The 18,207-nt window shown below is 38.8% G+C and overlaps 1 protein-coding gene across 1 annotated transcript; it reads right to left on the bottom strand.

Annotated features, from left to right (window-relative positions):
- Positions 1-1,156: 1,156 nt before the first annotated feature.
- Positions 1,157-17,494, bottom strand: kcnk5a (potassium channel, subfamily K, member 5a). The gene is made up of 5 exons (XM_034858632.1): positions 17,001-17,494; positions 3,612-3,723; positions 3,031-3,197; positions 2,754-2,922; positions 1,157-2,637 (listed from the first exon to the last, which is right to left on the bottom strand). Exons 1-5 carry the CDS (start codon positions 17,184-17,186, stop codon positions 1,691-1,693), a joined length of 1,581 nt encoding a protein of 526 aa, XP_034714523.1. The 5' UTR covers positions 17,187-17,494; the 3' UTR covers positions 1,157-1,690.
- Positions 17,495-18,207: the final 713 nt, after the last annotated feature.

The following is an 18,207-nucleotide window of genomic DNA, read 5'->3' as shown; positions in this document are numbered from 1 at the left end:
CATATGTATGGCAGAGTTAGTAGTACAGAGGGTGTGGTCCATGTGTTCACAGAAAGAGCTACAAATATTGGACTATATTTACAGTATATTATCCATTATTAAAGGAGTTCTAAATTCAAAGTAGCTCTATCTGACACTGCCATCTTACTATTCACCGTAACATTATTTCAAGTTTTTTTTTGTGCAAGTTAATGTGTGCAAAAGGCAGCGGGTAATCAGGGTAAAAAAGGGCCCTTTTAAAAGCGAGACTGTGAGAAGCACTAGATATTATATTTTGGTCCCTCGAGTTTACAGTTTTGTGTTCATATGAAACAAGAGGGAACAACCGAGCACCAATAATGTTAGCTCTACATCTCATAGCTGAAACGTGTTAAGAGAGCATTGATCCGTTACAAGCTAACCTTGAATGTCTGTCATAAGCGGTACTTCAGTCTTTCATGCCAGTGCGAGCCCCCAAAGGCAAACATGTGCGGCAAGGCCATGTCCTGAGCAGTGCTGTTTGAGTCTAATGATGGGCTTTTAGCCAATATTTACATGGCAAACATAATGAAGTAAAAGGGTAGTAAAGACACAAAAAGTGAGAATACTGTAGATGTAAAAGTTTTCTCATTATGCGCTGCCAGAAGCCACAGAATGGACATTTTTTGAATTTGACATGCTGTCAGAAGCAAAACAATAGACATGTCTACTCAAACAATTTGAGGGTATTCTGAGAGACATCTATTGTAAGTCACAATGGGAGGATAAAAAAAAAGGCAAACAAATCTTAGTTTAGACTGACTCTCTCACAGGATATTAAAATTTGTTCCAAACGCTTCTCTGTTCATAAAATTAAGCATTTCAAGTTTACTCTCAGCTGGTTCTAGACATCCAGATGTGGCTATGCATCGCTGATAACCTCTAGTGCAGTCACAATTACATTGCTTTCAGTTAAACTAAAACAAATCTCAGACACAACAAGTTAAGGACTTCACATAAAAAAACAAGTGAAATAAGAAAAGAGGAGCAGATTTGGCCCTTAACGACTTTCATTTTCTTAAAGGATAAATGTTTGGCTCAGGTTTTAAACAATACAGTCTGCACAGAAATGGACTGTGAACTGTCCTCAGTTGGTGGAATTGTGCAATGGGAGACATAAACCCACGTAGCCATAGAATAAAAGCTACTATCCTTCATTTTAATAAATATTATAGAAACACCAATATGGTGAATATGCATAGAAAAACTATGGAGATCAAATACATTTCCACATATAACTTCTTACCAGCCTACGAGTAGAAAAAAATGCACTCATGGTAAATAGTTTTTAGTTTCGACAATACAATAAATGTGTGGCATATAATTTCACAAACCATATACAAAGATATAAATAGAGCAGATGTTAAATACTCACGGGGTTATAGGCCATGCTCTGTAGTCTATTTTCATGAAGATGTTTCTAGAGTTTCTAGATAGTTCACCTCTCAAATATAAAAGGATTGCATTTATCAGCTATGAACAGAGCAATCATTTGAAATTGATTTTGGTTTTGCAGTCTTCCATTATCAGACCCCCAAAAGTGCAATGGGACTTCTGATGTTCATTCAAACAATTCACATTATAAAACATGTACTTCAATGCCAACCATGAACTAAAAACAACAGAGGACCACGCAGATGTGACAACTTTGCATAGTTAAGGTTCTGATATCTTAACATTCTGTATTTTCTTCTTTTGCATATTCCTCTACAAGTTTCTCATAGGAGTGGCTGTGTTCTGAACCGTCACTAGTGAACACAGACCCTTCAGAGTCAGAACTCAGCTCCTCCTTGGAGTTTGTTTCAATGTTTTCATCACATGTAGTAATTGATAGTTTTGCTTTAGAATCATCATCTTCATCATCCTCCTCCTCTTCCAAGTTATTGCTAAGAAAGTTCTCCTCGTCAATAAAAGTAATGTTTGCATTTTGAAATGTTAGGGGATGGTACTCTTTAGAGTCCCATGTCCTTCGACTACCTGCTCCATAATCTTCCAGCCCTCCATTCTCTAGGACAACGTCTTTGTCAAGCTGGTTCTCATACATTTGGCCCTGGTCAAGATCTAGGTCACCCTCTACTTGGTCCTCTGTTAGCAGCAAACCGCTGTCTGAGCCTAGGAGGTAGTTCTTAGACTTTGAAAAAGCAACAGTGACACGGTCACTGAAACTATAGCGTCTCTTTTGGCGTGGTGAGTGGTCCAGACTAAGAATGGTCTGACCATTAAAAAGGGGAGCGTCATTGCAACTCTTGGAACGACCAATCTCTTTGGAGTTATTAATGGTTTTGGCACTATTGCTGTTGCTTCCGCCATGTTTTTTTGTGCCAATCTGCTTAATCAAGTCATTGTAGCCTTCCTGCTTCTTGGACAGGAAGCTGAAGATGTTGACGTCATTAGGAGTGGGTGGCAAACGAAGGGCTGCTTTGTGAGTCTCTTTGTAGAGCCGGAGCTCATCAAGAGATAGCTTGCGCAGCTTGCGCCGTTTCTTCAGTGCCTTATGGGCCTCAATCACCATCCGCACTTTCCAGTTGAAAAACAAAGAAAGCCAGGCCAACCCCAGATAAATCCAGACTTCCACAAAGTAACGGTACAGAGTTGGGTATTCTTTATTTGGTTCCACACCTGCAAGGACAAAGAAAATAATCAAAGGGTCATTAAAAAATTCCAACCTGGTTTAATTTGATTGATTCAATCAAAATATTGTGGTTTGTTTATTTCTACTTTATTTCTCAGCTTACCTGCAACCAAGTCCCCAAAACCAATTGTGGTCAAGGTGACAAATGAGAAGTACAAGCCTTCAATATATGTCCAACCCTCTTGGGACATAAATACAAAAGGTGGAAGGACTAAATGGACCAGCACACCCCAGAGAAGAAATATAGCTGTGCAGGTAAATTGAGCCTTTCTCTGAAAAACAAACAGAAAACAAACATTACTTCAGGTGCAGGTTTTGTGTGCCACAGAGAGATGCAAGTACTTCTTCCAGAAGTGGAATAATAGCTTATATCAACCTACCAGTGAAAATCCTTTCTTGGTTAGATACTGGCCCAAGTGCTTGGCCCTGCCACCAAAGAACTTTCCGAGCTCACTGATCCAGGTAAGACATAAAGGCACACCAAATAGACCGTAAAGGATGCAGAATACACGGCCTGCTGGCGTTTTAGGGGCAATGTTCCCATATCCTTAAAAAAATTAAAAGTGAGTGGTTACGGTAAGGAAGTACAAACCATGTACACATATTTACGTCTTTTTAGCATGGCTTTACAAGAGGACAAGGGAATAAAAAAATAATAAAAATAAGTCCCCAATACGGTCTGTCTTAATCCAATGCCATCTTATACAGTTTGTATACAGTATGTATAAGATGGCCCGTACATTTGATTTGTAAACACTTTATATGATTTAAAACATCCAGCAGTTGACTGTATTTCAGTTTGTCCCAATGGAACAAAGCAAAATAGTTTTAAAAGTCTGCTTGACTGTAACATTACTATCTCATTCTCTCTTAAACATTAAACCCTGACAAAAAAAGCCCCCCCCCCCCCCCCCCTCATCAGAACTGGATCTGTCACAGTTGACTCTAGAAAAGTAATTACCGATTGTGGTGATAACAGTAGCGGCAAAAATAACAGCATTTGGCCAGTTCCAGTTGTTGAAGGTCTTGCTGCCAGTTATAGTGATCCCTTGGCCTGCAGCATCAGACACCGCCTAAGGACAAAGAAAAAACACAATTGAGAACATAAGACTTGAATTCATCATCATTCAGGGATGGGAGAAAAATTTGCTCGTTTATTGGCATTTCAACAATATTCAACAATCTTCTTGGGCGGCGCTAAGGGCAGGACGCTATGACTGTGCTCCTGAAAGAAAGCCTTGGGAAGGAACTTGAGTTGGTGAAACACACACGTTCAAACGTTGTTTTAGTTAGAAATGGACAGTCTAGCTAGCTGTCTGGATTTACCCTGCAGAGATCTGAGGAGCAGTTAACCATAATCTTCATAAATTAACAGGAGCCATGCCAACACAAAGAAAGCGGAAAGTAAGGGACATCTGGCTGAAAAGGAAGAACATTCAGCAAAATTTACGATAAATTTAACCACCTTTGCTTTCTATTTTCTGTACAAGTCTTTTGTAAGCTGCTGAAGTCTGCAGCTGGAAATACAATTTCCTTGCTGGACTCATCCCAAAAGGATCAATAAAGATAAGTCTAAGTCCTCGATCATGGGATAGATCAGATCAATCTTGCAAGGAACTTTCAGTGTTGACATCGAAAGGAGAAAGAAAATGCTTAATCAATCATTCCCAACCGCATGTGTGCTTAACAGACTATAGAAACTAGATCCCCCCTGTGGGGTATTAACAAACACCCAGCCATGAGCCATGTGTGGTGGGACAATGCTCTACCCCCCCCACAGCAATGTTCTACTTTTTCCAAATGTGCTTTTAGCGGGAAAATATGCAAGGGTTAGCTAAATTCATATAAGCCCTAAAGCTGTGGAAGATGCTTGTTTTTTTTTAAAATAATAACCGGTCTGGGACAGTTCTACTCTGTAATTACCAGCACAAGGGGAGGCCATTCTTTTGTCTGCTGAAACAACAGAGTTTCTCCATAGGGCTTTAGGGCAACAGCAGCGATGACCGAGTTTGTGTTTGAACCATGACTAGAAATTAAAGCCTCCTTCATGCCCTTTTACATTTGACAGTCCGCTTGAGCCCACAGCATCTGTAATAACTGGTTACATTTATATGCATGCATGCATGCATTATATTATGGGCCATGTTCAGGCTAAAATCTTAGTTGCTTAAACTGATTACAGAAACCTTTGATATTCCACAACTGCATATCCCTGTTGACCTAATTAAAAAAAAAAAATTGTTGGGCTGTATTTACGCAACAATTGGTGTAGAAGCTACATTTAATTAGGGCTGCCCAATATGAGGAAATTATATAATTGCGAATATTTTGACTGATATTGTGATTGCGATATGATTCTGTTTTGATTGATATTGGAGCGAATTATCATTTTTGTATAATTCCTCATTTTCATAGAAAAAAATGTAAATCTAAAAACTGAAAATGATTTATAGTCTAATTTTTAAGAGGATCTGTACAAAACGATATGTTCTTCATTCTGTATGATACAATTTGAAGGCTTGGAAGTCTTTGCAGCACCACAAGACTTCATTCAGAATGGTTGACACATATTTTGCTTTAAAAGTAATACGCCACCGTTTGTTGAAAAAGGTCTTATCACAGTCTCCCCAAAGCCGTAGATTTGTCTCAGTGCATGCATTGTTTTAGTCTGGTGCTATGCAGAGTAAGACTTAACAATTTTCTACGCAAATATTGACTTGGGACTATATTGGGTGGAAGCACAGCCCTAGCACTGCTACATTCAATTCAATTTTATTTATATTATCAATTCATAACTTGAGTTATCTCAAGACACTTTGAAGATAGAGCAGGTCTAGACCATACTCCAGAATTTACAAAGTCCCAACAGTTCTAGTAGTTTCCTCCAGAGCAAGCAACAGTGCGACATTGGCAAGGAAAAACTCCCCTTTGGAAAGGAACCTCGGACAGACCCAGGCTCTTGGTAGGTGGTGTCTGACGACCGATTGGGGGTTAGAATGAAGAGTGGCAATAACAGTCCCCCAAATTCTTTTTAGTTTTTAGTAGTTCTTGGGCGCAGAGATCCAAAAACACCTAAAACCCCCCACTTCCATCAACATTCCTGGCGTTTACTATGGAAAGTGATGAGAAAAAGTTAATATCATTAAAGAATACTTTAAATTCATGAAATTTTAATGACAGACTTTTTGTAAAACCCTCAAAACAACCATTCATTATTCCTCTGTTCCAGCCAATATTAAATTGTACCCCACCAGCTAGGACCGTAACAGTTTGAGGTTTGTTTGCTATGAAAAAGTGACAGATGTCATGTTTGTGAGTTGGGGTATGTGTGTGTGTGTGTTTTATTATACTAGCCTAATGAGGATACATGTTCACAGTCCGTCTGCTGTAAAAAGTGCTGAAGATTTTGTACAAAACGCTGATTCACAGGAATTCACTAAGGGCAGAGTGTAAGCTAAAACATTGGTGTGAGCACCATGCCCTCAATGTACAGCAGGTGAAATAAGTATTGTAAGTATTATTATGTGTAATAATGTTAAATGACACAGGGAAAAAGTATTAAACATATGAAGAGGGGGAGGTGAAACAAGGCATGGAAGTTAAAAAACAATCCAGAGCCCTGTCAGTGCAAATTAATATCAGCTGGTTCAGTTCCATTTGATGGCCTACAAAAAGGTCTCATGAGACAAGATGTCACACAAGACACATCTCATGATGGGTAAAAGCAAAGAGCTGTCAAGACATTTGCAACATAATTGTTTCAAAACATAATGATGGTACTGGTTTTTTTGTAATAACATTTTTATAATCAAAAAAAAAAGTAAACATAACATTCACAACAGTCACAAACGACACACTGGGACATAGGAACGCGTCCCACGGCCACAAAATCACAGAGAGGAAAAACGAGAGGGAGAGACAAAACAGAACATGCGGAAACAGACACATACACAAGACAAGGGACCAATCACACAAGCAAACTAAAGAAAAGGCTACAGCATTGCCTTCAAGGACTTAGCAATGCTATGCCAAGTGTCCAAAGTCTTCCCCGGGGCTCCACCCACACGAGCTGTCAAAAGTTCCAGTAACATTAATCAAGGTGGAAATTTAGGATGAAAATTTGTACCAGAACCGCTTGCTTTTTCAGATAAATGTAGATACTGTTGATTGTAATTTACGCCAATAGCCAGCAGGAGGGGAGAGAGGCAGCATGGAGCTAACAAAATTGATCCTGGGTAAAACATTCATTTTAACCACTGAGATACAAGCTTTAATCAACATCGGGGGACCTATCCATTTTTCCATATCCTTAAAAACATTGTTCAGAGAAATAGAATAGGTATGTTTAATGATCTGGTTCATGCAAGGGAAGACCTCAATGCCTAAATATTTAAACTGCTTAACAATTGGGATGTCGGCATAGATGGTTGAGTTGCGGGCAGAATCATTCAAATGAAGTAGTGTAGACTTTGAGCAGTTAATTTTAAGGCCTGAAAAGCTTCCATACTCCTAACATAATAATAAAAAGGTGAGGAAGAGACTGAGAAGGGTTTTATAAAAAGACGAAAACATTGTCCGCAAATTACAACAGATGATTCTGTGTGCTACGAATACATATTGGTGATAACATAATTGATTGGAAATGGCTTGAGCCAGCCGCTCTAGAGAGAGGCAAAATAGTGCAGGACTCAAGGGGCAACCTTGGCGGGAAGATCTAGAGACTGGAAATAAAGAGGAGGTGCGTCTGTTTAAGACTCGGCATGAGGAAGCTTTAATCATACCAATGAAAGTTTTACCAAAACAGACAGACGCATCTAAGACCACCTCTAAAATTACCTCTAAGACTGACAAATGGCCACTCAAGTCTGTCAAAGGCTTTTGTTTCTGTCCTCCGTAGCATCAACAATGTGAAGAAGGCGTCTAAAATGATCTGCTGCTAGTCTTATTGTTATGAATCCTGTTTAGTCGGGGTTTACTAACTTTGACATATGGGACTCCACACAGCGGGATAGGAGCTTTGCAAAGAATTTTATGTCAGCGTTAAGCAGGCTCAGAGGTCGATAGCTAGAACACTCTTTAGGATCCTTATCCTTTTTCAGAAGTAAGGAAATCAAGGCTGTGTTAACATCCCTTACGAATTCACCCCTTTTTAATAGAGAAGTTATTCATGTCAAGAAGGAAAGGGCCCAACTGTTCCTAAAAAGTGGCATTAAATTCAGGGGGAATCCCATCATATCCTGGTGATTTTCCTTTTTGCATATTCTGTACAGCCAGCCTTAAGTCTTCAATAGAAATGAATTTGTCCAAGCTAGCTGATTCCTTTGATGATAACTGAGGCAAGTCAAGCTGATTTAACTAGCTGTTACAGTGAGATTTATCCAACATAACCTCAGATTCAAACAGATTGTAATTGAATGTCTGAAAGGATTCATTTATTTCAAGAGGGTTAGTTCTAATGCTACCATCTGAAGATTTAATAGCTGAAATGTCTGCAAATTAATCACAGGATCTTAATCTCATAGCGAGAAGGTGACTAGGTCTAGCGCCCTGAAAGTAATAGCGCTGTCTTACTCTATGGAGGAGGAATTCCGATTTCGGTTTCAGAATGTTGTTTATTTCCTTCTTGACTAATGATTGTTCTAAAGCTAACCGGTCAGTAAAATTTGTAACAATGAGTCTAATCTGGTGAACTCAGCTTCAAGGTTCTGCAGCTTCAGGGACGTAGCTTGCGTGCATTTTTCAGTAAAGAAGTATTAAAGCGCTATCTAACTGCACGTTGAGACAAATGGCCAATTGTGGTGGTGCAAAGGACCCCTTAATGGTCAGAATGGGCAAATTTTACTGAGACATTCTTGACAAAACTCTGCTGCCATCTACCGGGATGATGAAGATGAAACGAGGGTGGACATTTCAGTAAGACAATCATCCCAAACACACAACCAAGGAAACTTTCAATTGGTTTCAAAGAAAAATAATAATGCTGCTAGAACGGTCCAGCCAATCACCTGACTTAAATCACATTGAACATCTATGTAAAGAACTGAAGATCAATATTCATAGAAGATGCTCACTGAACCTTCCAGATTTGAAAACTGTGTGAAAGAATGGGCCAAAATCCCACTAGAGCAATGCATGTGACTAGTTTCTCAGTACAGGAGGTGTCTTGAAGCTCTCATTACCAACAAAGGCTTTTGCACAAAGTATTAAATAAATATCAGTAAGCGTGTTCAATACTTTCCCTGTCATTTCACATTATTACACAAAACTTAATTTCTGAACTTATATGTTTTGGTTTCTTTGTATGTATCGATTACTTGGGTTGTCCAACGTCTGGTGAAAATTCCATGTCAAGAACACCTTTGGAAATATATTTACTTAGAAGAATGGTGACGTGTTCAACACTTATTTCACCCACTGTATATCAATCATATAGAGGATAAGGAAGATAACCTTTAAAACGCCGGCTTTAGATGTTAACATGTTTACTGATAATGACAATTTTGGAAATACCTTGTATTGCTACCTTTGTGTTATCTGTGATCTACAAAATAAGGTCCTAATAAAGCACTAACTAGGCTAACTAAAGATGACTGAAACATGACTGAACAGGAATTGCAATGAGCAAGGTTCTTATAAAAAGGTTAAAAAGTCAACTACTGGTCCACTCATTGTCACCTTAGGTCACAAATAACACTGAGAACAAGTCAAAAGGCACAAGCATCAGGGGAGAAAGACAAGACTTCTTTACAAGCCTGATCACTAGACCACTGGACATCATGATACCCACATGAATTATCTTGACTGGATGATTTTTTTTTAAAGAACTACGTAGACCCCAACACCATTTTGGAAAACCTATCATGGGCTTAGGAAATATCATTTGCATAAGATGCTTCTCTAAAACAATTCTTCTTCTGTAAATGTCAAAGTTGGTTCTTGTAAAAAACAAACAAAGAAAAAACACAAAATAACTCCGTAATCTTTGTTAAAAGACTGTTTGCGTTTATAAATCTCTAAAAATTTTACCAAAATTACATTTTGTGGCACACCTGATTAAGGAAGCTATAATATAAGTTCAGTCAGGAAGTCTTTACTTTGCATGCTTAGGCCTGTCGATTTATTTATCACACATCTGCATTCTCATTTATCCTTGCTGTCATGTCAATGCCTGTCAATTATCTTATCAGCTGTTCTCATCAGCTGGTCACATCAGCTGATCTCATCCATCCAGTAGCTCAGGGACACACCTACATTGTTAGCCTATCATTTTGCTGTTGCCTCTGTTAAAATAGGATTCTTTCTCTGCATTCATGTTGCTCTCAGCTGCCATTTCAGTGCAAATTGTCACAAAAGGCAAAGCACCCACAGTCTTCCACAGATTTGTCATCTCTATCACCTGGATCAGAATCGTCAGCCCCCACCACCGGTGTCTGGACTCTATGGGGGGATGTATTCTGCTGCTGCTCAGGGACGCCCCTCTATTACAAATCTTCCTGTAGTCTTAGTGCAAAAGAACTTCTACCAAGACATAATAATCACATATCATCCGTTTTAACAAACATTCATCTTTAATTCATTTACTTGTCTCTCCTGATTTAAATGAAATCAGGTGGGAACATTTGAAAATGGAAATGTATTAAATAAAGCCAAACAAAATACTGCCTCCGCTCATTAATGATGTAACACTGACTCACTCAAGTGTTGTTGGTACACTGCATTATTGAGATATAACAATATGGCAGCAAGATGTTCTTGCTTTTACTAACATTAAATAAAAGTACATAGTACAAGTACAAACAAATACACAACAAATTAAAAAGTGTTCCCCAGAATCTATGATCTGAACTGTGTCTAACGGAGTTTACCGCTACAAAGGGATAAAAAGGCACTAGAATGCCGTAATCAGAATGGCGTATTCACCAGAGCTATGTAATAACTCAGCTCTGCCCTAAATGTCCAGCCACAAAATACAACAAACACCTCACTGAAAATCCTAGCCACCATCAAAGGAACCGTCCTTTACATTTTGGCAAGATCTTTGAAGAGCATTTTTTCAATTGGATGTTTATGATATTTACTGAAACAAACTAGCAATACTAATTTACTTAAAGCATAAATATTTTACAATATGGTTATACTGAAACAAATCAACGGTTAAGCTATAAACAATCTTTGCCTTTCATTAAAGTCAGATTTTTAATTAGAGGATTACACACACACACACGTGATAAAAAATTGATACCAAATACATTAAGTTGGCTTTAAAATCCCAATTTGGTGCCATACACAGTCTACAGAATTTATTTTTAAACTTTTGTGGAACTGAAAATATTGCCAAAATGCAGGCATCTGCCGCTAGCTCACTGATAAGCAAAAGGAAAGTAAAAACCACAATGACAAACTCCCAACCGTTATCGGGACAGCTGGCCCATGCATACCACTCCAGCTCCTAGGTATTTTTCCACTTCCAGCACATGAGCACAACAGCTGCTCGCTTCTGGGCTGGATTGACCACTTTACTAACAATGAAGTCACTCAAGCACCTCCATGTCATTACGCATTAATTCCTATACAGAAGTGTATGGGTTTCCAACAAAGTGTTCGAGAAATAACGCAGAGATTTTACTGTGCGCACTAATCAAAAGATCCAACGATTTACTTTTTCCAATGCACAAACCAATCTTGTCTTCACAAATTAATATACAGTACATAAACTGATACTAATTAATGCACTTATGGCCCACAAAGTACAGACAACTTATTTCCATTGTATAGTTTTTTCTACATTTGGTAAAACCACAAAAAGGCAAGCTGGAAAATTCACAGACAGTAAGAGATTTCTTACAGCTTTTATCTGTTGAGCAGAGTATATTACACGATGTACAGATTAGTGAATGGCTGCTTTAAACAAGGTTGTTACTGCATGAGATTGAAAATCGTACTTCATCAACAACATATGGCATTTTTATTTATTCCTCATTTTTCTTTGTTGGGCTGATAAACTTTGCAGGATCATTGCTGACGTAAATTAATTCTCACATTGTAGTGACAATATATTGCACGTGTAGCCCTCTGGATCTGAAGTTAATCAAATTAGGCATACAAGGCAAATAACATTCTTCATTGCTCACAACATTTAAAATACAATGCTACCTTCCATGACTTTTTTTCCTTCCTTTTAAAAAGGGGAAGAAAGACTTGGCTATTGCAAGCCAGCGGCCCCTACACAGCACCCTGGGCACATGACAAAGTCAGCTATCCCCAGAAACAGAGCGCTTCTTCATTGTGCTTTTTCATTCTGATAAGGGTTCATGTTTCACTTCATGCATGTGACAGCAGTGTGTTGAGCAGTGTTTGCAAACTTCCTATTTGTCTGCACAAAGATAATCTTTGAGTCACGTGTAACGAGACTATCATGCAAAAAAACTAAATCAAATAAAAAAATACTCCTCTGCTGAGTCAAAACGCAACAAGTGCGAACCAAAGTTGCAGTGAGGAAAGGCACATTTAAAGTTTGCATCAGTGGTCACAGTTTTGATTCATTACAGTCAACTCTTGACCTTAGTATTCTAGACTAAGAAAAAAAGGCAAACCCTACATATTCAATGATATGACATGTCAACGTTTATGGTAGGAATATAGATTCATTTGATGTTTTTTTATTTTTAATATCACATTACTTTTAATACAAAAAAACTTTATATTAGATATTTAAAATGTGTCTGCAAATATTTTGATAGCTGATTCATTTCTTTCAGTCATTATCAACCGAATATGTCAATCATTCACTAGTCTGGTTCATCGGATGTACGTTGCCGTGATAAAGCTGGATACCCGACGTGTGATGCATCCAGGGCTTAACGGTTGTGATTACGGCTGTAATCTCGGGTCCGATCAAAATTCTGATTGGTCGATTTTTTTGCAGTGTTATTTCATCAGGTGGAAGCATGAACCGCTACTATCTATGGTTGGAAAGCACTTTGCCAATTGGGGTGTTTTCAGAGCATCCCTGTTTCACAGTTAACGGTCTGTATTCACAACACCCCCCTGTTTTCTCTTTTGTTGGATTAGCCCGACCCACTGGAGACAGATTGAAGAAAGAACTAGAAAGCCTTGTTTAAGTGGTTTTCAGAATATTTATTTAATTGTGAGTGTTTAGTTTCCAGTCAGTCCTCCTCCACTATGTTGAAGACATTGGCAGTGTGGCATAATTTTACAAAAATAGATAACGGGAAAAAGTTGAATGCAAAGTTTGCAAGCAACATATCGCAGCTGGACTACAAACATGGCATATAACCTCAAAACGGTAAGCTAACCTGTCTGTTAGGTTACCCTGTCTGTTTGGAGTAGGCTATATGAACATATCAGAATTGGCATATTTCATAGTCTAATAATCATTTTATAACTACCGCCGCACCCACCTGCAACTACGGTAGCGCCCCCCCAGACACACCCAGGTCAAAAAAGATTTAATATACTGCAAATAGCCTAAAAGGTCAAGTACTGCGGGGCAGTACAGTTATTTAATCTTGCATTTTTTCACCCCCCCCCCCCACCAACACCCAACCAGTCGATTTTTTGTTGGAAATTTTACGACTTTAGTCGACCAAGATTTTCTTTGGTTGATTACAGCCCTAGTTGTGATTGGTTTACAGAAATACAAACAAGTCAGAGCATTTTTTACCGCTAGCCTAGAATAGGCAGGCGGTGTAGCTAGACCATTGAGGGCTGACTAGGGTTGTTGGAACAAATACCGATCAGCTAACTGTAGCTAATCTTCCTCTTCTCGCCTTGCCCTACCCACATGTGTCACTCATGTCACGTTTATTAAACAATAAGTTAGCAGGAGTAAGAAACACAAGGCACTGTGAGGTCTAAACTAACGTACAGAGTAACGTTAGTACAACATCACGGCTGCAAATCAGAAGGAGGACGGGAAATAGTTTTAACATGACTTTAAAGTGCCCATTTCATGAAAAATAAATCCCTTTTTCTTGGATTTGGGTGTTATTTTGTGTCTCTGATGCTTCCAAACGCATACAAACTTGGAAAAAAAAACTATCCATGCTGTTTTGACTGAGATAGAGGTTTCTGAATGTCCTCTGCCTTCAGTCTCCGGGTGAGCTGTTATTTATGTCACTAGCCGAGACGAGGTGGCTAATAGCAGCTACATCATCTAGCGCTAGCATGCTAGCTCGTTCTCAATGGCAAAACACTGCTACAACACACACTAGTTCACCATAATCTACAAAAGAACCACTTCCATGTCCCTGTTCTGCGGGTATTCCACAAGTGGCCCTTGTTTAGAAGAAGTCTCCCAGCTAATCCTACCTTGTACTGACCAAAGTTGGAGAAAGAGTTATCTAGCTTATATCATCTTACCTAGCTATGCACGTGTGCAACTCCCAACAAAGATTAATGTAATTAATGCCGTTAGCATCTTAGCTAACGCCATTGTTACTTAGTTCATGACGAATCGTTTCAGCTGTGCTGTCATTGTGCTAACCGAGCACCGTTAGCGCCGCTTCCCTACACTTGTTAGATATGTTTCATTACAGTTCTCCATGGATTTGTGTTTGTAGATGCATGCTTGTAGTGTAAAATGAATGTAAACAAATTTGAGTGCAATGCGCCATGATGTAGTTCCCCTTCAAGGCAGGGCTAATGTTGGAAGTCTCTCTAGTGGACAGAACATGTAACAACAACCACACGCTTATAGTATTTTGACAATGCATATGCCTCAATAGTGTGATACCTGTTAGTAACAGGCTGCGTTTGAGAATTAAATATGTGAATATTATTTGAATAATAAATAATAAATGAAATTCAAATGGTGTTAAAGAGGAAGATTGACAGCTCTAGCGCTGACACAGTGCTGTGGAGATGGGTCTGCCAATGCAAGACTAATGCAAATGTGAGGATTTGCTATTATTCTTTGTCATAGACAGCAAACAGTAGTCAATTGAATAACTTTTGGACTGGTTTTGGACAGTTGGTGGGTCAAATTGACTAAGGTCATCACTGTGGGCTTTACTAAATTGTGAATTTCTTCATTATATTTTTAAATTTCATGGACTAAAAGATTAAGTCGATGATAAGCAGCCCTACTTTTGAAGCATGAAATTACTCTATACATGCTGCTTATTAAATTACATAACCAATGACAAGTTTTGTGTGTGAAAGGGTCTTTCCTTAACGTCACCCTGACTGTTACAATAAGAAACATTCATTCATATCTATAGCTTAATCTCTGCAACTATTATTCCAAGAGAATAGATACAATTTGGAATTCTAATGTTTTTTAGATGAGTATGAATAATTGTTACATTTTTAAAAGTTTGGGGGCTGTAAGGTTGCAAGCACTGATGACTAAAACTGAGAAAATTAGAAGGAGCTATGAAAACAAGCACTACTTCAATGACTGAAATATACAGTAGATACAGTACAAAATTATAATGCATTCTTCTCCTGTCTATGCCCGCAGTTCTTTTGGTCAACGCTGAAACACAGACAACACAGCTTAGACTACGTGCTACGACCGGGACACTCGACTGTTTAATTCTTATTTGCAGTAGAGATAACATGCAGCCACCCCCCTCACTGAACTTTTATAACAGCTTCTCAAGAGCCAACATTGATGGGCCATAAAATCCAATCTGTAAACCGTGACCACTTCAAGGGTCCTATAGTTAATAGTAAACTCCTTGTTAATAAAACAGAAAAGACTTGCTTTTTTTTCTTCTTTTTTTACAAGAAGAGTGTCGCCTTCTCTTGTTAAGCCTGCTTTTATATTTTAATTGTTAACAAGCTGTGCAAAGTTTCCACAATGGAAACCTTAGAGAATCTCTGCTCCCGACACAAATGAAGTGGATAAAGGAAACTTTAGGGCGATACAGTGCATGTTTTTCCGTTTTAATATACTGTTTCCAAAGCGTTTGCAGCAGGTGTCTTGGCCAACAGACACCAATAGAGGAAGAAAGTGGTTAACTACACATCTAGAATGATGATAAGAGGACAAGATACATCACTGGGTAACTGGGGAAAGGGTTCAAAAGTCAAACATGCGATTTTTTATTATCTTTTGAAAGTGCCTTGAAACCCCAAAGATGACATTTTATGGCCTTTGTCCCACAGAGAGCGCACACAGAAGCAGGAAATGTTTCAGTTGAGCGGCTGCTCAGAGTTCAACAAAATCACAGCTCTTTCAGCTGCTCACTTTCAACTACCAAAAGAAAATGTCCAAAATCTATATAATTTACTATAATATTCCTGAATACTTTTTCCTGAAAACAGATTTTGGTCACTGCAAGGATTTGGTTGTTACAAAGATGTTACAAATGGGGGGAGGTTCATGGGCATATCCCTTTTCATTCCCCCCAAACACAAAAAGCAGAAGGAAGCAGAAGGGGGGATGGTGGGATAGTAAATCTCTCTAATACTGATGTGGGCCCAAAAAGGGGGACAGGTTGAGACATGTTTCTGGTTATACTTGCAACCCCCCAATAAAACAACAAAAAAAATTAGGCATTGTAATAATGCCCAATTACCTTGTCTTGACAGAAACTAACTACTGTCAGTGGTACAAGTGCAGAAAAGGATCCCTCTGAGACGGTATGTTGCACTGCTGTTTACACTGCAAGCACATAGATCAAGCCTTCTCTCTGCACTCTTCTTCTTCAGTGAAGGATTTCCCCCTGACATTGTAAGATCATATCTTCTTGTTATACTCAAACACCCAACAGAAAGAATCAAGGTCACAAACCCTCCACATATCAAGGAAGTGACCAAACAACATGTCACAGGCAAACACCTGTGAAATCACAGGACTGTTGACTTGTGCATTTAGTGCTGATGGTAATACCAGAGGTCAATTACACCAGCTTTACTACTGGTTAAGGAATTGCCTTTTTTAACAAGAAATTGTCAATGGAACACCATGTCCTGCAGCTTTTAATGGCTGATGTTACAGATTGGCCCCCCACACACCCAGTATCACAATCACTGCTCCAGACAGACTGTATGGCATCTTTACAAACAGCAAATTTACTGCATCATGTGGTAAAATAGGCCAACAATCATCTTTAGGCATGGACACAAGGACCCCACCAAAAGATAGTTGCCTTAGTGTTTGGAGAAAGCTTACATATCAGCTGAGACTCATTAAGCTCTCATGTGTCAACACAAGTAAAAATAACATCAGCAGTACCATATTGCAACATTGATTAGATTATTAGATTAGACTTTTACTTTGGACTGCCAATAAAGGCATGCAGCGGTTGATTGGTTTACAGTATGTTTTGCACAAAGTCAAAAAGTAGACATTACATTCAGTTTCAGAACGTGTCCATACCTCTAATATTTTGTCCAAATCATCCTTGGTCAGACAGGGATAGTCCTCCAGTATTTTATTCTTCTGGTCATTATACTGCATTGCAGCCAGCTTCCAATTAGGCTCCTCCAGGACTTGAAAAATTGCTGCCCCAATGGACAGGTAAAAAATAATGGCAGAAGTTAACAAGGGGCCTTTATCTACCATACTTATGTACAATGACTCAACTTGGACAGCGCGGGACAGGGGAAAAAGGAGGGGGTAGATAACAACAATAGCCGAAGTTATGCGGGACTCATTCTCAGCAAATCTTTTCGTTTACGAAATATTTCTTCTTCCGGGCGAGGGCTCTAAAAAATGCATGAAACGTGCCGCTGCCGGTAGCATTGGGCTCGAGACGCAACAGGATAAAAGCAGTCATAAAGCGGGGCTGAGCGCGCGTGGACCCGCAGCTGCATTAGTGTTGTCGCCTCCACGTGCGCAGCCACAGAAATACTGCTTGCTAAAGTCGAACTGTGAGCAGGGAGCAACGAAGATCCGCCCAGGAAACACAGCAAGTAGGGAGGGTCACACACTCCATGAAGTCTGTTTCGTTTTCTTTTTTTTTGGTTACAGGTGTAACTCACAGCTGTCGCAGCCCAAAGTACATTCAACACAACTTTAGAAAGTGTCTCCGCACTGTTGACATTTTCAACATTTCCAACCACTTTTTTTTTGTAAAACTGTAGCCTACCACACATTTACTGATATTCCACAGAGCTGATATGTTCTCACTTTTTTCCAAAGTACTTTTCGGAATTTGCTACAAAAATAAGTAACTAAAAACTGAAATCACTTTTGGCAGTATCTAAAAAAAGAAGAAGTAATTTTGTCAATTACTTTTTGACATATGAATTTTTAAGCCCAACCAATATTACTTCAGCAGATGATAGTGTAAATGAATACATACATGTAAAAAACTAATATCTAATGGAGATATTAGTTTTTTTTGGCAACATCTGCCAGTTATTGCTTTTCTAGCCCCAAAAACTCCTGCCATTCATTTATGTTGTTTATTGTTATTATGTAAATGAGCCAAAATTGAGTTTAACAGTGCCACGGAATCTCCATCTCCCTGAAAAACATGTAGGTTTTGTTCATTAGAATGAATCCGCCTGCTGTCACAGTGAGTCATTGTGATACTTCATATGCAGATGGCTGCAAATTGATGTCATAACTTAGTAACTTT

Source organism: Etheostoma cragini, chromosome 20, assembly GCF_013103735.1.
Source record: "Etheostoma cragini isolate CJK2018 chromosome 20, CSU_Ecrag_1.0, whole genome shotgun sequence".
Taxonomy (NCBI): Eukaryota; Metazoa; Chordata; class Actinopteri; order Perciformes; family Percidae; genus Etheostoma; species Etheostoma cragini.
The sequence above is the reverse complement of the archived record's forward strand: the minus strand, read 5'-3'. Positions and strand labels throughout refer to the sequence as shown.